General features: G+C 38.9%; 1 protein-coding gene across 1 annotated transcript in view; it reads right to left on the minus strand.

The window, feature by feature from the left end:
* samtor (S-adenosylmethionine sensor upstream of mTORC1) overlaps positions 1-21,205 on the minus strand; it is a 118,509-nt gene that overhangs the window by 91,923 nt on the left and 5,381 nt on the right. The window contains exon 2 of the mRNA XM_080191068.1: positions 7,082-7,223. Within this exon, the coding sequence (XP_080047194.1) occupies positions 7,082-7,223 (142 nt within the window). The remainder of the gene's footprint in view (positions 1-7,081; positions 7,224-21,205) is intronic.

Raw genomic sequence — 21,205 nt, forward strand, 5'->3', positions numbered from 1 at the left:
CAAAGACCAATAAAGAATTTAGAGAATGCTAAATAAAGGGTACATGGTGATGCAGTGATTAGCATTGTTGCCTCACAGCTCCAGGGCCTTTGGTTAAATTCCAACCATGGGAGACTGTGTGGAGTTTGCATGTTCTCCTCCAATTTCTTCCCACAATCCAAAGACGTGCAGGTAAAGTGGATTGGTTGTGTAAAATTGCCTCTTGGTGTCCTAAGATGCATAGGTTAGGGGGATTTGTGAGGTAAATATGAGGTTATGGGGCCTGGGGGGATGTTCTGCAGGAGAGTCAGTACAGACTCGATGAGCCAAATGGCCTCTCTCTCTGCACTGTAGAGATTCTATAATACATTCCCAAGCGTCACAATTTGTCTTTTCTTCTTATAAATGTTGCATAACCTGTTCCATTTTTCTACAATTTCTATTTTCAGACAACATTTTCCTTCCCACTTTGCGCAAACGGAGTGTCCCTCTTGGGAAATTGATTCCTTTCCCAGAATGTCAACAAACAGCACACTACATATTTTAAAGAGAGAAATATCATTTATAACTATGACCATGATGAAAAGGCAAAACAACAAAGTAGAACATATAAATATTTTTTGATTGTTGTGCGCTTTACTTCTTGTGTTAGTGCTTATTGGGTATTTGCTATAATAGTGTGCAATCAGAATAATTGCTCACAGTCAGAATACAGCAAACTGTAACCAATTATGGCAAAGTTTAAGCATTGTTCAAAGCTCTCAATGTCGAGGGAGGATGAGTGAGGGAAGATGAGTGTGGCACACCTGCTCTATGAGTCAACAATCTCAGCAATCACTTTGAGGAACTAACATTCATAACAGCTGGACAAAAACCTAGAAAATAATTCATGTTTTATTCCTTATTATTTGATCAACAGTTTCTGTCACCAGGAATTTGGGGCAAATGATTTTTAAAAAAATTTTCTTTGAACCTTTATGATTCAATGACTATCATCATTGCTTTTTCCACCTGGATGCTCATGCACTTGTTTGCCTATCTGTGATGATTTCTAAAGACACTATTACAGTGACCCTGGATTTCATGGAATCATAGGAATCCTCACAGTGCAGAAGGAGGCCATTTGGCCCATTGAGACTGTACCCACAACTATGCCACCTGGGCCCTCTCAATGTCATATTTGGACACTAAGGGCAATTTAGCATGGCCAATCAAAGTAACCTACACATCTTTGGACTGAGATGAAATCGGAGATAGAGATCTATCAGTCAGCAGTTTCTTCAATAAAAGCAAAATACTGTGAATGCTGGAAATCTGAAATTAAAGACAGAAAATGCTGGAAAAGCTATCAGGTCTGGCACCATCTTTGGAGAGAGAAACAGATTTAACATTTCAAGGCCATCTGACTCTCAGAAGAAGTCATTACATACACAAAACTGACCTGCTGAACATTGCCAGCATTTTCTGTTTTAAGAGTAGCTTCTTTAGTTGTTTCCACTTTAAAATTATTTAAATTAAGTAGTTGGCATCAGGGGGCAACCAGTAGATATATTGTATTTGGACTTCCGGAAGGCGTTTGACAAGGTACCTCACAAAAGGTTAAATTATAAGATAACAGCCCATGGTGTTGGAGTTGGTATATTGGCATGGTTAGGGAATTGGCTAATGGGAGGGAATAGTGAATGGGGATAAGGGGTTATTTTTCAGTGACCTACAACCAGTGGGGTTCCACAGCAATCAGTGCTGGGACTGCAACTGTTTACAATACATATTCATGACTTGGAGGAAAGAAGCAAATGTACTGTGGGCAAATTTGGTAGACAACACAAAAATAGGTGGAAAGGCAAGTTGTGCACGGGATACAAACAGTTTGGAGAGAGATACTGGTGGATTGATTAAGTGGGCAAAAAGTTGGCAAGTGGAATATAGTGTGGGAAAATGTGAAGTTGTTCATTTTGGAAGGGAGAACAAAACAACTATTATTTAAATGGAATAAAAACTGCAGAAACCTGCAACACAAAAGGAACGGGGGTATCTGTGCACAAAACACAAAAGTGGCACACAGGTGTGGTAGGTAATCAGGAAGATGAATGGAATGTTGGCCCTTATTTCAAGGGGGTTGGAGTATAAGAGTGGGGAAGTCTTGCTGCAACTGGACAGGGTATTGGTGAAACCACGTCTGGAGTACTGTCAGTACTTTTGGTCCCCTTATGCAAGGAAATATATTATTTGACTGGAGGCATTTAAAAAGGTTTACTAGGACGATCCCCACTGTGAAGCGATTGCCTTGAGGAAAGGTTTAACTCATTGGAATTTAGAAGAACGAGAGGCAATCTCATTGAACAATATATGATTCTTAGGGGGTTGACAGGGTAAGCGCCGAGGGGATGTTTCTCCTCATGTTAGTGTCCAGGACCAGAGAACATTGTCTCAGAATAAAAGGACACAAATTTAAGACTCAGATGAGAAAGAATTTCTTCTCTCGGAGAATTGAGAGTCTTTAGAGGTCCGGCCACAGAGTGCTGTGGGGGCAGAGTCCTTGTGTAGATTTAAGGCTGAAATAGAAAAATTTTTGATCAGAGAATCAAGAGTTAAGGGATAAGGCAGGAAAATGCACAAGGAATGTCAGATCAGCATGATCCTACTGAACGGCAGGACAGGCTCAAGGGACCAAATGGCCTACTCTGGTTCCTATTTCATCTGGTCTTATGGAAGATTTTTAGAACAATTCGAATAAATAATTTGAAATAATTGACTAGGAGCTAACTTAAGTAGACTGCATATTGAAGTAAGGCAATCAAGTCATAGGGAACATGCATTAATGTTGCCTGGGATAGCAGGACTGACATGGAGAGATTGAGTTGGTTAGAACTGTATTTACTAGGGTTTGGAAAAGTGAGGGGGATCTCTTTGAAACTTATAAAATTCTAACAGGACTAGATAGAGTGATGCAAGAAGGATGTTTCAATGGTGGGGGTGTCCAAAACCAGGAGTTACAAGCTGAGGATACAGGGTAGGCTGTTTAAGATAGAGATGAGCAGAAATTTCTTCACCCAGAGAGTGGTCAGCCTGTGGAATTCAGTATAACAAAGTAGTTGAGCCAAAACATTATATGTTTTCAAGTAGTTAGATGTAGCACTTGAGGTGAAGGGGATCGAAGGATATGGGGGGAGGGAGGTGAGGAGGAGGAGAGGCAGGAAGATTACTGAATTGGATGATCAGCCATGGTCATAATGAATGGCAGAGCAGGTTCAAAGGGCCAAATGGTTTCCTCCTGCTCCTATTTTCTATGTTTCTCTCCATTGGCTACAGTATTTATTACAGCAGTTCACCCAGAGATAAAACTGTGCCTTGGTAATTCAGCCCTTCAATTACAAGTTTAAAACTACACCCTGATGGTGAATGGTTGGAATTCAATTTGAACAAGTGCAACACATAACTCAAATAGAATAAAATCAAATTGTCTGGCAAACATGGCATACCTTTTCATGCCCCTGTCACCACCTTAAACACATATTGTTATGGATCAGGTCAGAAGCTCCAAAGTGTTTCCATGGAACTTGCCTGGATCATAACTTCTGCATCTTGAATTTGGCTAGGATAAGCATGAGATGCTTCACTTCAGGTATGATTCAAGTGACTTACTAGGAAGCTTTTATCAGAAAAAGTTTATTTAAGAATATAGTTAACATGTATGGTAAGAAAATTAGCAAGAACTTTTATCAATTACAAACAATCATGATAACATACAACCCTTAAAGATATCTGCAATGTTCCAACCAAACCAATCCTAAAGACAAAAGACTATTTTTACAGGTTTAACATTACTCAGGCTAAAGCTCACATGATACTGGAAATTGAGTCCTTTGGTTGAACTGTGGATTCACTCTGAACAGTTTGAAGACAAGACAGCTTCCCAAAACACCAGACTCTGGTCCAACCCCCAACAACAGCAGATTTTCACTCTTCTAAAACTCAACACCAACCAAATTTTCAATACACTTCTTTTTAGCTTGCTGTCCCTTCTAAAACTAAAACCTGCAGCTCCAAACTAAAAATGAAAAAAAAACTGTCCAAAAATACATGACAGTCCTCCTAACAATGCAGGACCATAAAACTAATCCCAAAGTAAACACAAAGAACCCCATTTAAGCCACTTATATAGCGAAAGGACATTTCCATTCAAGCTAGCAACAATGACACCACTGAAACTGTGAGCTAAGAAGCCACTGAAGCTACAAGAGCTGCAGAAATCAATAATAAAAAAACTTCCTTAAAGGTACACTCGGGCCACTGCCTGTATGGAGTTTGCACATTCTCCTCGTGTCTGCGTGGGTTTCCTCCGGGTGCTTCGGTTTCCTCCCACAGTCCAAAAGATGTGCGGGTTAGGTTGTTTGGCCATGCTAAAATTGCCCCTTAGTGTTCTGAGAGGTGTAGGTTAGGGATTAGCGGGTAAAATATGTAGTGTGTGGGGGTAGGGCCTGGGTGGGATTGTGGTCGGTACAGACTCAATGGGCCGAAGAGCCTTTTTCTGCACTGTAGGGTTCTAGGATTCTAGGATCTAACGTTACAACATGAATTTCCTAGGATAACTTGAGAGAATAACACCAGGAAATTTATTTCTTGCACAATGATGCTATGACAGTAACAGAAGTATACTAAGTTTATGATAATAAGCTTCAGCATGCTGCATCAGCTTCATTATTTTTGTAAAGCATTTCCACTCAACTTCAGAAGGGACAGTTCTACTGCAGCATGCTACCAGTATGACAGTCAACCAATTAAAATAACTGCTTGAAGTCAGAATATAGCAAACCACAATCAGTAATGGCAAAGTTCAGGAAATGTCCAAAGCCCTCGATAGGGGAGGGAGAATGGTCATCGGTGCACCAGGCCCAATCTCAGGATTCTTAGTTTTTCTTTTGTTCAAGCTGCATTGCAAGTCCGTCTTGTTACTCCACACGTTTATAAAATGGAAATACCTCCTTCACAGATGACCTGCACAATTACCCAGAATCTATTTGCAAAAGTGACTATTTCTCCTCAAACATAGTTCTTAACATTTACATCAACAATTTGTTTCCACTGCCAGACCAAGACACAGCAACATCACTTGGTGCTCTGGTGATGCTAGATTGTAGAATTGCTACTTTGGGAGAGGACCAAACAAAGGCTCGAGTGCCTGATCACAGTGAAAAAATAGGAAGTACAATAAAGAGATTGCAATCCCCAAGCTGCTGTTGCACATTTCCAAACAATGAATTAAAATTGGAAAAATCATCTAAACCACTGCTAGTGTTGAATTTGGGAACACAATGGAAGAAGTAGCCAACTGTCTCTTTCATACATCACAAGAAGATGTTTGTTTGCAATTAATAAACTCTAAAATAGATCAAGTTAGAGGTGACTTTCTTGAGTGCATTTTCTTGCTGTTAAGTATGGGAAAGTTTTTCTTAAGACCTCTACAGCTTTTAAAAACAAACACTTGTGCCTAAGGATTACCTATCGACTTCTGCAAAAGATATTTCTCTAGAGGGGAAGCTACATTACCTCACCCTCCCTTTAGTCAGAGTGCCTACAACCTACTTATACTGCTCTTTGTATCTTCCTCCCCAAATCATTCTGATACCTTTAAAAATTCTCAGGTTTCATCCCTTCATTACTCCTCCTAATCTCCTGACACAGCCTATTCTACACTTGATTTCATAGCTGAACACAGGAGAAAATAAGATGCCAAATGTGTGTACAGGTCCTTAGAAGTCAGAGGAACTCCACTTTTTTTTTTACATATTTATTCTTTCATGGGATGTGGACATCACTATCAGGGCCAGTATTTGTTGCCTGTTCCTAATTTCCCTCAAGAAGGTGCTGGTGAGCTGCAGTCTATGTGGTGTAGGTACACTCACGGTGCTGACAGAAAGGGAGTCCCGGGATTTTGATCCTGTGACAGTGAAGGAATAGCAATTTAGTTCCAAGTCAGAATGATGCACTGGAAGGGAACTCATATATTCTAATTTTGCAGATTGATTGGACTCATCTTATACAGTTTTGACAAAGTTAGCAAAGGGTCAGTCGTTCTAATACTTTTCCTCGCAGCGTAACACTTTCATATTTGCATGCCAAGCTAAATCTTAGAATTTCTGCAGCTATTTGGTTTGCCATGTCTGCATCAGCTTTTCGAAAAAGTAACAGAGTGCCAATCCCTCACCTTCTACCCACAATTCTGAAAGTTCTTCTTTTTCAGATAATGGTCGAACATGCTTTCAAATGCCTTGATTAAACCTGCCTTCATCACACTCAGGCAGTCCATTCCAGTCCACTCTCTGCATGGAAAAGTTTTTCTCACGTTGCCTTTGTTTCTTGTATTAATTATTTTAAATCTGCACCCTTTCGTTCTCAATCCTTTCATGAATGGGAATACTTTCTCCCCATCCACTCTGTCCAGATCCCTCACGATTTGGATTATCGCTATCCTATCTCCCAGACATACTTTCTCCAAAGAAAACAGTCCCAACTTCCCCAACCTATCTTCGTAACTGGAATTCCTCATCCCCAAGACCATTCTCATGAATCTTTCCTGCGCCCTCTCCAATGCCTTCAGATCTTTCCTAATGTGCAGCACCCAGAACTAGGTACAATACTCTAGCTGAGCTCAAACTAGTGTCCTATACAAGTCCAAAATAACCTCTTTATTCTTGTACTGTACCCCCCATTAATAAAGCCTAGGATACTATATGAAAGCATAGGATGTTGTACGTTTTTTTAACCATGCTCTCCACCTGTCTTGCCACTTTTAATGACTTGTGCACGTTCATCCAGGTCCTTCTGCTTCTTCACGCTCTTCAGTGTTGTATTCTTTCTTTAATACTGTCTCGTCACGTTTTTCCTACCAAAGTGAATCACTTCACATTTCTCAGCATTGAACTTTATCTGCCACTTATCCTCCCATTCCACCAATTTGTCCATGTCCTTTCAAAGCTCTTCACTGAACGAGGAACAATGTAAAATGCGTTTTGCTTTGCGAAAATATTGGCATGGAATCTATCCAATTTTATTAGCACAAAGAAAACAGGTAATGCAAGATTTTATTTTAAAGCCATACCTGCGACACCACTCAATGCGTCCTTCACCCTCACAACTTTTGGCCCAATGATTATCTGCCAAGTTCTTCATTGCAACTGCATATTCACTCAAAGTCTCTTCATCTTCACAATGTTCACGCCAGATCTTGTCAAAATCTCCCACTGCGGGGGACAAAAAAAAAGTTACGTACCTTCTGGAGGTAAAAAAGTTTTCTGGGGAGAGCAAGTAGCATTTAATAAATTGATTGCCAACAGGTATGTTCTTAAGTCTCAAGATTGCTTAATAGTAATTTATGCATTTATATTTCACATTTTTGAGCTCACAATCTGAATCCCAAATTTGAAAAATACATTTACTTTAGTAAACTGTGAGAAGGCTATCATGCTTAGATATACTTTAAAACGCCAATTATTAAACTCCAATTATTATTCATGAAATTATGAGGTGTGGTGATCCTCAGGTTACATTGCCATCAGTCTCCTCAAAGGGTAATCTGGGATTATGACGACTTTACCTTTTATTCTGCTCCAATAACATGCTTCAGTCCAACTCAGCTCAGCAACCCCACTGTACCATTTTCTATTTCCCACACAGATATCCTGCCACTCTTCTGGGGATATTGTCAATTTGGCCCTTCATTGGCTTCAGTAATGTGCTGTGGGCCAATGCCTGTTAGAAATTAGGTCAGGACTGCTCAGGATAATCAGAGCCCCTTGCAGCCAGCAGACTTGGGAGACTTTCATTCCAACAGAAGTCTGATTTAGACTCAAGGCGCAGAGATGGCAGTAATTAAAGCAGAGAAATAGAAGACTGACATCCAATGGCCTCTGGGTCAGCTTTTTGATGAAGTGATCACCTTAAACTGACATTTTTTTGCTTTCAAAAAGGGTCTGAAAACTAGAAGGAAATAAAGGACCACCATATCCAGAAAAGAAGAAATGTCAGCCAGTCCTAGCAGCTGGATGATAATTGCTACCAGTGCATAAATGCAACTATGCCAATACCTAATTTGACACCACCTAAATCACGAAGCCATAGTTACTCAATTCAATTTCATTACTGTAATTCATATATATGACTGGGGTTTAAATCCTACACCTTGATTTCTTAAAGAGATAGCTGTGCTTCAGTTTGGTATGGCAAAATACTATGAACCATCAATGAAATATTCAGTTCAAAACCACAGAAGTGGATAACTAACAATTTGAAGTTAAGTTTGGCCAAAAGTTTAAGAACCTCCAAAGTATAAAGAAATAAGTGACTAGGAACAAAACCTGAAATTTGAAACCAAAAATGTGTGTAGGAAACTGGGGTGAAATGAAATTGAAATATTTTACAAGACTATTGCCTATATATACCTTTCACGGTACATCCTTACTTGTTGATTCTTCACATCAGTCAGAAACCAATCAAATAAATAACTCATGACCAGCAACATTCCTCACATTACTCCTAAAGACTTTTTAAACATTAGTGGCCTACTGGTGACATGCTTCTTTGATTTGGTTCAATTTGTCATGTGTATTAGCATATAGTGAAAAGCATTGTTTCTTGCGCACTATACAGACAAAACATACTGTTCATAGAGAAGGAAAGGAGTGAATGCAGAATGTAGTGTAACAGTCATAGCTAAGATATAGAGAAAGATCAACTTAGGGAACGTCCATTTAAAAGTCTGATGGCAGCAGGAAAGAAACTGTTCTCGAGTTGGTTGGTACATATCTTCAGACTTTTGTAAGTTTTTCCCAATGGAAGAAGGTGGAAGAGAGAATGTCTGCGGTGCATGGGATCCTTAAATATGCTGGCTGCTTTTCCAAGGCAGTGGGTCACTTGCCCCCTTGGGCAATACCAGCCTGGCACCACCCAAGATACAAACTGGCACTGCCCACCAGGCAGGGGTTCTGGAGGGGCAGCGACTCAGTTGTGCAAAATCCCTTGGGGATCAGTGGGAGGCTGGCGATGGGGATCTAGTGCAGGTGCGCTAATCTCTGCACTGACTGATTGAACATGCACAGTGGCTCGCTCGGCTCAATGCTACCAGCCTCTCAGACAGGAACAGGCCATGCCTCCTACTTACCAGAGGAAATTGCACTGAGGGATTCTGCAATGCTCAAGGTGTCACAGAGCACACCCAAAACACGGGCGGTAAATACTCCCGTACTTAGTTTTGTTATGGGAGAATCCTGGTCTATATCCTGGAGTTATAATTACTAAAAACCTTGCTCTGCATAACTCACAATACCTTCCACACACCTGACGAAGGAACACTGTTTCTGAAAGCTTGTGGGATTACAATCAAATAAACTGGTTAGACTTTAACCTGGTGTTGTGAGACTTCTTACTAACTTGCAATACAACGAGCTCAAGGGAGCTATAAAGTCAAAAGTTTGTACTTCATCCAATGCTGAAACTTATTTTGCAGCTTTAGAAATGGATGTTTCTTACCACAATACACAGATCAATCTAAATTTTATCCTTTACTACCTTTTCATTTTTAACCTAGCTTATTTATTCTTTACAGTATCTCACATGGTTGTGGTGTGGGTGGGGAATAAATGCCAGCTTTGTCATTAACATCTATATCCCAAGCAGGAATAAAATAAAATCTACTTCCCAGAGAAACAAAGATCTTTTCATAATTTTTTTCCGAAAAACTGCGCTTGTAAAATTTAACCAATATTTTGCTAATAATGTTGTGGACTAGGAATCAGCAAACGAGCATATTTCTCAGTGACATGGCATAAATATTACTCACAATTCAGCAATACTTTGTTCTGTTGCATTAAGTGACGAATTAACCTTAAAAATTGAGTATTGTGTTAATAAGAGATTCAATATTCAAATCCCTTACAGAACATAACCAGTTCAAGAAAAGGGGAAAAATAGTCAGGCAAACTTATACTTCAGCAGACCACATGCTAACCCTCCCAAGTTTGGGGAATATTACAGCAGACTGAAAAATAAGGAGGAAAATGAAAAAGTAACATACTTGACTTAACCATTTAAGAATCTTGGCAGAGAAGTCAACAATCTCAATCATTGTGAAGGACAATTCCATAGCCCGAAAGGATTGAGGATTCCTAGGATCTCAGGAATTAGGAAAGACAAATGTACTGAAATGGACTAACAGTTTGAGAGGAGGCTCACAATAGTTCCAATTAAAAGTGATTCCAGGATTTTCACTTCAAAAAGAGCTATTGTTCAAATGTTTGCTACTGCTGAATAAATAATTTTTACACAAGGCAAGTTCAATGGCAGCAAAAAGGTGGTAATGAAGGCTAGGAGAGCACGACCAAGTGAGAGAATGAAGCGACACACTGCTCTGAATGTCCCACATTATGAAATACGTGATACTTTCTTTGTCAGTTTTAAAATTTAAAAAAACTCTGCAAGTTTTTAAAACTGTTCTCTGCTTAAAAGGCATCTTGCACAATTTCATGAAATTGCTTTAAAAAAAGAGTTGAAATGGTATGAGGATAACTGGTTTAGCCATCCATCACCACATCTGACTGGACAACAATATCGGGTGTGGCTCTCAACTGCTAAAACTGTTTTTTTATTCCAAGTTCATTCTGGAATGCAAACATAACTCATGGCTTCTTTGCTGCAAACCACCTTCTCATAGATTCTCAAGATTCTGCCTATCACAGTCCCTTATCAGAGACAAATGACGTTCTACACGACTGTGACAAAAGTAAAGTACTCTCCTCACCCTTCACAATTTGGCTGCAGCCTTTGACAAGGTTGACCAAACCATTCCAGCACAAAACAACAGCTAAAATAATAAATTAAAATTCCAGGTTAGCATCCAAGTGTCCAGGTAATGCACTGTCTTCCCCTACAAAAAAATAAGATTTCATTTTCCTAATGTTTACATGGACAAATATAATAGCCCACACTAAAAGGCAATTAATTGTCCATCAAGCAATTTGGGAGATCCTGAGAACAAAGGTGCAAAACTTTCTCTGTGTTTGTACGTTATGTATAGATCCTTGGTTAGTGTTGTGTTTAGTGTTGCTGATGTTTGGCAGTAATTTAATTTTGTTCTGTCCAAATATTTCTTGTTTGTATATGTTCTATGGTTTCAAAACTGTGTTTAAGAAATTGCTAATGAGTAACTTTTGAATTAACGCACATCGTGGAAATACCATTTTTAGGACCTTGATGAGAAATTTTCCATCTGTTGTGAATAACACTGCCCAAACATAGTTTAGGTACAATACTTGTGACCATGCTTTGCAGCAGATTTGAACCTAGGTCCTGGAAGAAACAGGTGAATACACACTCTGGTGAATATGCATTTTACAACTCATTTCTCTGGCACTAGTACTTTTAGATTAAAATGTGCCTTGCTAATGCTTTTTTCTATTATAAATTGTCTTCAATTATGCTCAAAGCATTCTAAAGGAATATTATAGCTGATATGCAAATGAAATATAAAACAACATTTTGGTACAATATTAAAATTCCTCTGAATTCCACTTCCTTTGCAAGATAACTTTTCTTTCATGTCCTTGAACATAAATATTCCTTTTGAAATCACGAAAATCAGATAGCTAATCATTTCCCCAGAAGCAAAACAGCTGTCATAAATCTCTCAAATCATTGTCTCTGGCTGAATAACTTTCATAACCTTAGAAACCTGTTCAATGCCAAGCCACACTATGACCTTATAAAGACTGCCTGTTCCACATGCACAATATCATCCATCTTCTCCCTGACCTCAGTCTATCTTCCACGCCTTTGTCACCTCCACTAACTGGTCTCACATCTTACACAACCATTCCTGTCCCACACCCTACTGTGAAGATAACCTGCTGTCTTCATCCCAACTTGCACCAATTTCATTTTCACCACCTCCCAAAAATCACTATCTAGCCTTACCCATACTTTAAAAAGGACAGTGACCTGGTAAATAATCTAATGTAGGTTTACCTGGATTACAAGGATTAAATTACAAGGAAAGATTACACAAACTAAAGCTGTATACCTGAAATTTTAAAGCTTAAGAGGGGAGATTTGATTGCATTGTTCAGGATATTAAAAGGGAACAGATAGCATTGTTACGAATACAGGTGTTATTACCAAGCAAGCCAGATTCCAGAGAGAAAACTGTCTTCCTGACCATAAACCTTCTCATGTATTCTGAAAACTGGCTCCAAAAGCACAACTCCACTAACACATTACAGATTTTAAAAATCAAAAGATTTATAAATAAAAATGTAAGCACATAAGATTAAAGTTGCACAGTTAAAATAAAGTCACAGAACAACCCCCATGGCCTCTTCCTGCTTCTGCCGCATCAAGTAAACTACCTTCTTGACAACAAGACAACTCCCTTATAGATTTTATTTTGAAAATCCAGTAATATTTCCAAAAGCAAGAATTTAGATATATAAATAATAAAGATATATCACATGACTCCTCAAACACTTCCACTCAGATGTTGAAATACAAGAAGGTTCAGGATCAAACTGCTTTCTGAAAAACAAAGATTTTTCTGGTTTAAAACTGGATGATTGTTTCAAATTCAAAATATTCACACCTTCCCAACAAAGATCTAATCTTCAGGACGTTACCCCTCACAGCTACCACACTCAGTTAAATGTATTGTCTTCAATACCTTCTTTCTCTTCACCTTAAGTTCCATTGTCCTCAAACAGTTCTTCAAACTCAACATTTTCAAATAAGAATCTTTTGTAATTTCTTATTGCCTCTACTTTTGGGTCAATAAAACTTAATATAGCTTCCCCTGTTTACCTATAAAATCTTCAAGTTGTAAAAGTCCCTTGTCACCTCTAGGCTACCATTTGAAATTCAACAGCCGAAAAGCCAAGTCTCCTCTTACCCTATAATTTGTATTTCAGATCCAACCTATTTTACTTATAGTTCAAACACACAATAATACCTCATTACAAATGCATGAACTTAATACCTTTACCCTTGCATCTCTCGGTTCTCAGTCAAACTGTTTCTATTAACCTCCCCCAGTTCAACACACACCTTTCTTTACAGAATACCACTACGATCCCAGATATATTTTAAAAATCCATCATCACAGAGTAAAAAGCGGGAAGCTATTTTCTCGATCTGGGAGTCAAGGACTAGGGACTAAGACACTCCCCAGTATTTTACTCCTGAAAGGTCAGTATTTTCAGGAATAAAACTGGAAAGAATTTCTACACACAAAGTTTGGAACTCTACTCATTTGCGGAACAATCAATAAGGAAGTGTTCATTTCAAATTTGAAATTGATAAGATTTGTTATCCTGGAGAACATGGACAAAGGTGGGTATATAAAGTTAGGTCACGTGATCTCACTAAATGGTGAAATAGGCTTGAGGGGTCCAATGCTGCTCTTATGATCATTCAGATAAAGGAGATGGGGTATGCGTGCAACACTGGAATAAAATCCAAAGCAATTTAATATTTATTGTTCAGGTGATTACCTTTAAAGCCACAGAACTCAATTCCAAACTATACATGATAGGCATAAGATGATAAATGGTTTAACAATGAATTGAGAAAGCGCATTAAAAAGAATGAGCATGAGAAATTACGACAAAAATCGAGCTCTTTTAAATGAAATCCCCCACGTTTGCTATATTTGAGGAAAACGGACATTTTATGATGCAATTTCTCTAATTTTGTCCCAAATACAAGGCTCAAGTTGTCTGTCTCTAATAAGAAGATATGTTTCTCTTACCCAGTACTGCAAATCAAATTGCTTTTGCTCATTTGTCTGTACTTCACCTGATAGAATTTTCAAGTTGTTTGTAAACATATTTGTAAATATAGAGGAAGAAAGCTTCCAGCATGTTGAATTTTCAAGTTGAAAATTCTACATGCTGGAAGCTTTCTTCCTCTATATTTACAAACAAATTTGCAAAACTGAATTTCTGAATTACAACTATTTCTGCATAAGTATTTGCATAAATAAACACCTAAATTTTAACTCCCGGTCCAATTAAAACATACTGTTTAAGTTTCTTTGATTTTTGAGAGCTAGCATGAATACAGATTTCCAACCTTCAAACCTTTACGATTGAAATCTTCCTTCCATAATTAGTCTATTTAGCATTACATCAAAATCTTAAATTCAGTCCTCAAAACTGCAATGGAAATAAACCAAGTCATTGATCTGAATTCAAAAATCCTTTCAAATTAAACCTCAATTATATTCTACTGCTTTTCAGCTAGGTAAGCTACGAAATATAACGTGAAAGATCAACAGAGTTAATAATTGTCTTGCAAAACTCAGCAGGGCTGGCTGCATCCGTGTAAGGAGAAACAGAGTTTCAAGTCTAATATGACTTCTTCAGAGATGAATTCAAAAATCTTTGATCAGCAATTAGTCAAGATAAAAAGTTTCTGTAACAGGAATGGCATGTTTTAAGTGCTAATTTAATGTATCTGCAGGAAGGGTTCTGTAAATAAATTAGATTTTAGTAACTAGACAAGTAGCATATCTTTTTAATCCCTTCATGGGACTAGGCATCGCTGGCTGATCAGCATTTATTACCCATTCCTAGTTGCCCATGTTCAGAGGGCAGTTGAGAAACAACAATATTGCTGTAGACCTGGAGTCACATGTAAGCCAGGCAAGAACAGCAGATTTCCTTCCCTAAAGGACATGAGCGGGTTTTTCCAACAATCACCAATTGTTTTATGGTCATCATTAGATTCTTAATTCCAGATTTCTTTTACTGAATTCAAATTCCATCAGCTGTCATGGCAGAATTTGAACCTAGATCCCCAGAACATTAGCCAAGTTTCTGGTTTGGCTCATGATAATACCACTCAGCCATCACCTCCTCTCTAATGTTATAATGTTGGGTACCTAACAAAATACATGCCTAAGAATTCATAATTGTGAACAAATACACATTTCCTTGATAAATAAAAGCTCTACGAGAAAAGTAGCTCAGCTAAAGTTAACTGGAGAAATTAAAGATTGCAGATTAAAAAAAGTTTTCAGTTGTCAAAAAGACACCAGAGGGTTAGGGATACTTGTAAAAATAATAACCATGTGATCAAGAAAGCGATAAAGAGAAAATAAAATGAGAGTAAATAAGCAAGAAATATGAAAACAAATGACACTGGCTTTTACAAGCATGCAATAAGAGGAGATTAGCAAAACTAGAGGCAGGGACAGGAGAAATTATATTGGCAAACAAGGAAATGGCAGTGATATTAAACAAGTGCTGCGTGCTTCAAAGAGCATATCAAAAATTGTAGGGAACCAAGGTTCTGACTAGAATGAGGAACTTAAAAGTAATTAACATCACTTAACAAAAGTTCTTTAAATTAATGGGACTAAAAGTCAGCAAACTTCAAGGTCCTGATGGACTTCAGCTACAGTTTTAGAAGAGTTGGATGCATTACTTTTGATGTTACAGACTTTCCTTTATTCTGGCACATTCCTTGTGGATTGGAATGTAGCAAATTACCTTTAAGGAAGGAGGAAGAGAGAACTATACATCAACCTGACATTAGTAGGACAGCTAGATGCTGTTAAGACCTGATAATCAAGCACTTGGAAAACTTTAAAGGCCAAGATTTTGCAGTGACAAAGAAGTGCGATTGTGCTGACCTCTAAGAAAGCAGTCAATTTCTTCCCCGGTGGCAGTTTAAATCTGACGCTAAATCATGGGGATATCTTAAGTGTGTGACAGCAGTGATGTCAGTAAGCACGTAAGAAACCAGTTAGAGTCTCAGAATTCCTACAGTGCAGAAGGAGGCCATTTGGCTGTCCGAAAGGACATCTTTATCTAGACTCACTTGTACCTGGCCTCCTCCCCATAACCCCATGCATATATCATGGCTAATCCAGCAAACTTACACATCTTTGGGCACTAAGGGGAACTTAGCATGGCCAATCCACATAACTTTGTACATTTTTGGGCTGTGGGAGGAAACCAGAACACCTGGAAGAAACCTGTGCTGAGACAGAGAGAATGCACAAACTCGACAGTCACCCAAGACCAGAACGGAACCTGGGTCCCTGGCACTGAGATGCAGCTGTGGTAACCACTGTGCCACTCACTGAAGTATCCACAGACAGTAAACCAGGAAGTTCAAAGTACTGATTAGACTTTGACAAAGGGTTATCCAGACTTGAAATATTAACTCTGTGCTTACTCCACAGATATTGTAAGACATGCTGAGATTTTCCAGCAATTTCAGTACTCGGAGGGATCTGGAGTGCTTGCACACAAATCACATCAAATTAATGTACAGGTACAACAAACAATTAAAAAGGCATGTTTAGTTTCACTGAAGGGTATTGGAGTACAAGAATAAAGGATGTTTTGCACAATTTTATAAGGCTTTGCTGAGACCACATCTAAAGTACTGTACACAATTTTGGCTCCTAACCCAAGGAATTGGGTTTACTTACCTTAAAAGGGGTAAAGCAAAGATTCAGTTGATTAAATTCAGGGATGAGGGGGCTGTTCTTTGGAGGCGAGACAAGCAGAATGTATCTTCTAAACCGCAGAATATGGAATGACAGCTTATCTCATTGAAACATACAAGATTCTTGGGGGGCTTGACACAGTAGATGCAGAGAGGTTGTTTCCACTGGTTCAAGAGTCTAGGATACATAGGCTGAAATTCTCAGATATCACACATTCTGCTACAGTTGCAAGTGAGAATGGAGAATTTGGCGCTCAGTCAAATCTCCGTTGACTGCAGCAGGACTGGAGAATCCAGCCTAGAGACTCAGGATGAGGACAGCCATTTGGGATTGAAATGAGAAGAGATTTCTTTACTCAAAGAGCTGTGAATCTTGGGAATTCTCCAACCCAAAGGGACGTGGAAGTTCAGTTGATAAATATGTTCAAGATCAATAAATTTAATGGTATTAAAGGATTTAAAGAAAGAGAACAGAGTAAGAAAGTGATGCTGATATACAATTTCAGTCACAATCATACTGATTGGCCATGCATGCTCCTTGGGCCTTAAGGCCCATTCTTGCTTCCATTTCTTCCGTTTCTAATGATGCAAGTACCAGAATTTGCAAATAGATCTTGGCTTAGTAAGACAATTTCCTAATGTAGAATAGAACAAACACATGATAATACAGGAGCAGAGGCAGACAGGTAAGGGTCAGTAGATTCATATAGTTGAACAATGATTAATTTGAGGAAGAAAGTGCTGTATGAAAGATAACAGAAATAAGAATTGCACTGCTCTGACTAGCACAATTGCAGAAAGAAATATGTCAGTTGTTAGTTAGGAACTCATCTCATTCAAATCAACTTCAAGCAGAAAACATGTCTGTTCATTAGTTGGGAACTATTCTTATAAACTGTGATATCAATATGGTTAGTTTGGCTTATTAGTTTTTCTCTATATGAATTATTTTAACTCCTTGATGTAATGAGCAGATGTGCCATTTTCCAATGATAATACAACCTTGAAGAAGGAATCAAGTCTCATCTTTCAAGGAAACTGCATGAGTTTCAAAGATGAAAACACAATTCTGACGCACTTCTTGTTCACAGCTCATTATATATGAAAAGTAGATAGAATTCTACTAAGTTGCAGCTTGCATATCTTCAGAGATTGGGTCTTTACAAGGGTTTAATAGAAAAGACTGGTCAAACTATTAAGTAACTTTTAAACTGCCCAGTAATAAAACATGTTATCAATTACACTCAAGTGTAGGAATCCAAAAACAATCGCTCACTGAGCATATGCCTAGGCAGTCTGGCCCTTTTAAGTTCACATATCTCAATTCTAGTGGTGCTTATATTTCTTACATGATATTTCTGCTGGTGAGATTTTGTATGGCAGATTTGAAAGGACTGTTTTTTCGGAAGATTTCTAAAACAGTGCATCAAGAGATAAATGCAAATGAAAAGAATATTGTATATATGTAGTTCCCAAGGCTCATGGTATGCAATTCTATAGCCCACAAAGAAACAGCTTAAGCACCTCTCCTGTGCAGCATCTTCTCAATGATTCTGCTTCTGAATCATGTGAAAATATATTGTCTATTGTCTCCCTGCATGAATATTTTCAGTCTTCTAAATTGACAAGACACACAGCGGGCATCCTACATGTTATCCAGCAAGCAATTCATCAGGGTAGATTACTTGGCCTGGGTTATGCTAACACACAGAAACAGGGTGAGAGATATACAAAGGGATACAAAGAACAACCCAGCACGGGAAACAGGCCCTTCGGCCCAACAAGCCCGCGCCGCCGCATCACCCTACACCTATTCTACCCTGCGTATCTACAAATAGAACCCCTGACTTAGCCAGATTCAGGGGAGAATAGTGTCAATTTGGTAAAACCAATCAGCCTAAGAGCACATCTTTGGGGTGTGGGAGGAAACCGGAGCGCCCGGAGGAAACCCACGCAACCACAAGGAGAATGCACAAACTCCCACAGACACAGGCCCAAATCCATGTATCTGCACAGCTAGCAGTGCTAGTCACCGAGCTGTTGCGGCGCCCGTCTACCGGTCCAGGATTAAGCACACACACCGACACGAAGTACTAGGCCACTCCTGGAACCTCCAGGAGCAGCCCACGCACGACCCATATATAGATCTTAGTTCATAAGAAACATCACCTGCCTACAAGAAAATATATTGGGAAAAATCCATATCATAGCTAATACCGTAAATAAATAAATGTCACTTTGGAAAATGAAGTTAGTCAGAAACTGTCTCCATACTAATATAACGTCACATGAAAAAAAGTTAGTTAATCCCAACCAAAATAAGCAATTCCACACTAAATGAGACCTTGGAAACATTTAACTGCTCTTTTGTTGTCAATACAGATTGACCCACTTCATAAGAACATAAGAAATAGGAGCAAGAGTAGGCCATCTAGCCCTTCAAGCCTGCCCCGCCATTCAATAAGATCATGGCTGATCTGTCGTGGCTCAGTTCCACATTCCCACCCTCTCCCCATAACCCTTAATCCCCTCGCTTATCAAAAACCCATCAACCTGCGTCTTAAAAATATTTAGCGAGGCAGCCTCCACCACCTCAACGGGCAGAGAATTCTAGAGATTCACCACCCTTTGAGTGAAGAAGTTCCTCCTCAACTCCGTTCTAAACTGCCCCCCCTTTATCTTGAGGCTGTGACCCCTAGTCCTACTGTCATTTCTGAGCGGGAAGAGCCTCTCCACCTCTATCCTATCCATCCCATTCATCATGTTATATGTCTCAATGAGATCTCCCCTCATTCTTCTAAACTCTAACAAGTACAAGCCTAGTTTATTCAGCCTCTCCTCATAGCTCAACCCCGGTATCAGCCTAGTAAACCTCCTCTGCACTCCCTCCAAGGCCAAAATATCCTTGTGTAAGTACGGCGACCAAAACTGCACACAGTACTCCAGCTGCGGCCTCACCAACTGTGCCTGATCAGACTTCTGGCATTTAGTTACTTAATTCCATGAGTATCCTGAGTAATGGCAATGAACTGAAAGATCTAATTGAGTGGTCCAAAACAAAATCACTTTTTTAGACTTGTATTAAGTTTTTTGCTTAGCAAATTGGTTACACTAGAATGCACTACCTGAAAGGGTGGTGGATGGCGATTCAGTAATAACTTTTCGAAAGAGAACTAGACAAAATGTTTGAAGGGAAAAGAACTGCAATAATAATTTGGGAAACGAGCAAGTGAGCTGGACTAATTCATAATTCTTCAAGAAATGGCAACAATCATGGTGGGCCAAATGATTCCATCTGTGTTGCATTATTCTATGATAGTAGTTTGATCCATTTGTTTAGAAGGAAGGAATACTTGCATTTATATATCTTTAATGCTTCCAGCATGTCTCAAAGCAGTTAACCACCAATTATGTACCTTTGTAGCATAATCACTGCTGCAATGCTAAAAGCATGGCAGGTAATTTCAGTGCAGCATTGTCACACACAGTGGCAATATGATAATGATTAGACAATCTATTTTCATGCTATTGGTTGAGAGATAAACATTTGTCAGGAAACTGGGGAAACTCCTCTGCTCATCTTCAAAATAATGTATAGGATCTTTTACATCCACTTCAAAAGGTAGCAAGGGCACTGGTTTAAATGTTTTATCTTGTTTTATCTCCAAACTCCTATCCGGATGTGGCCCTCAGGCCATAGTTTGGAGACCCGGGATCAAGGAGAAGACACTTCTAGATTGCAGCACTTCCTCAGCTAATAATAACCCAGGTTTTGTCTGGAGGAGGACCTGCGACCTTCGGATTAGAGGAGAGAATGCTACCAGCATGCCATAGCTGAAGTTTTCTTTTTCCAAAGACCTTCCACTTTGAAAGTAAACATTTACAACAACCACAATGGTTCATCCATAACGTTTATGTTTATTTCCACATATAAAAGGCAAGCTCCTTGACGATATGATAGACCAAATCATTCACCAAAACAGTAACTGACCAAAGATACTTCAGCTGTCTACTCTAAACCATTTGCAAAACAAGACTGTAGTAAAATTCATGCAGTTATTACAATTGTAATATTCAATTTGACTTGGCATTGAAGTATACACCAAATCTTTCAAAACAGTGGTCATTGTAATAACAACATGTTTTTGTTTCAATAAAATGCAAGTATATTAATTACTTGTTCTGTCCCATGTAAAATTCTTTCCATGGGTATCGGGGGAATGGTGGCATTGCAGTGATATCACTGGACTAGTAATAGGGCAATGCTATCAGGATGTGTTCAAAGCCCACAGTGGCAAGCCGTGGAATTTAAATTCAATTTTAAAAACCAAACTGAAAGGTAGTCAATAATGGAGACCTTAAAATTGTCATCATATAAAAACCCACCTGTTTCACTAAAGTCCTTTAGAGAAGGAAATCTTCTGTCCTTACCTGGCCTAGCCTTAATGTGACTCCAGACCCACAGCAATTTTGCTAACTCTTAACTGCTGTAGGGCAATTAGGAATGAACAAAATATTCTGGCCTTGCCAGCAACATCCACATCCTATAAATGAATATAAAATCATGCTGCTGGGTTACTGCTGCACAGCCCTCCTGATCAAACCCTCTCATCAGCTGAGACTACGTTGAGATTTCAAAGTGATCACTAATGGAATTACCAGTTGCGTAAAAAGTTTGAGAGCAAATAGAAGACTTCACATGCTACAACTTCTCAAGGATCACAAT

This window comes from Carcharhinus amblyrhynchos, chromosome 6, assembly GCF_965287045.1.
Source record: "Carcharhinus amblyrhynchos chromosome 6, sCarAmb.v2.hapA, whole genome shotgun sequence".
Classification (NCBI taxonomy): Eukaryota; Metazoa; Chordata; class Chondrichthyes; order Carcharhiniformes; family Carcharhinidae; genus Carcharhinus; species Carcharhinus amblyrhynchos.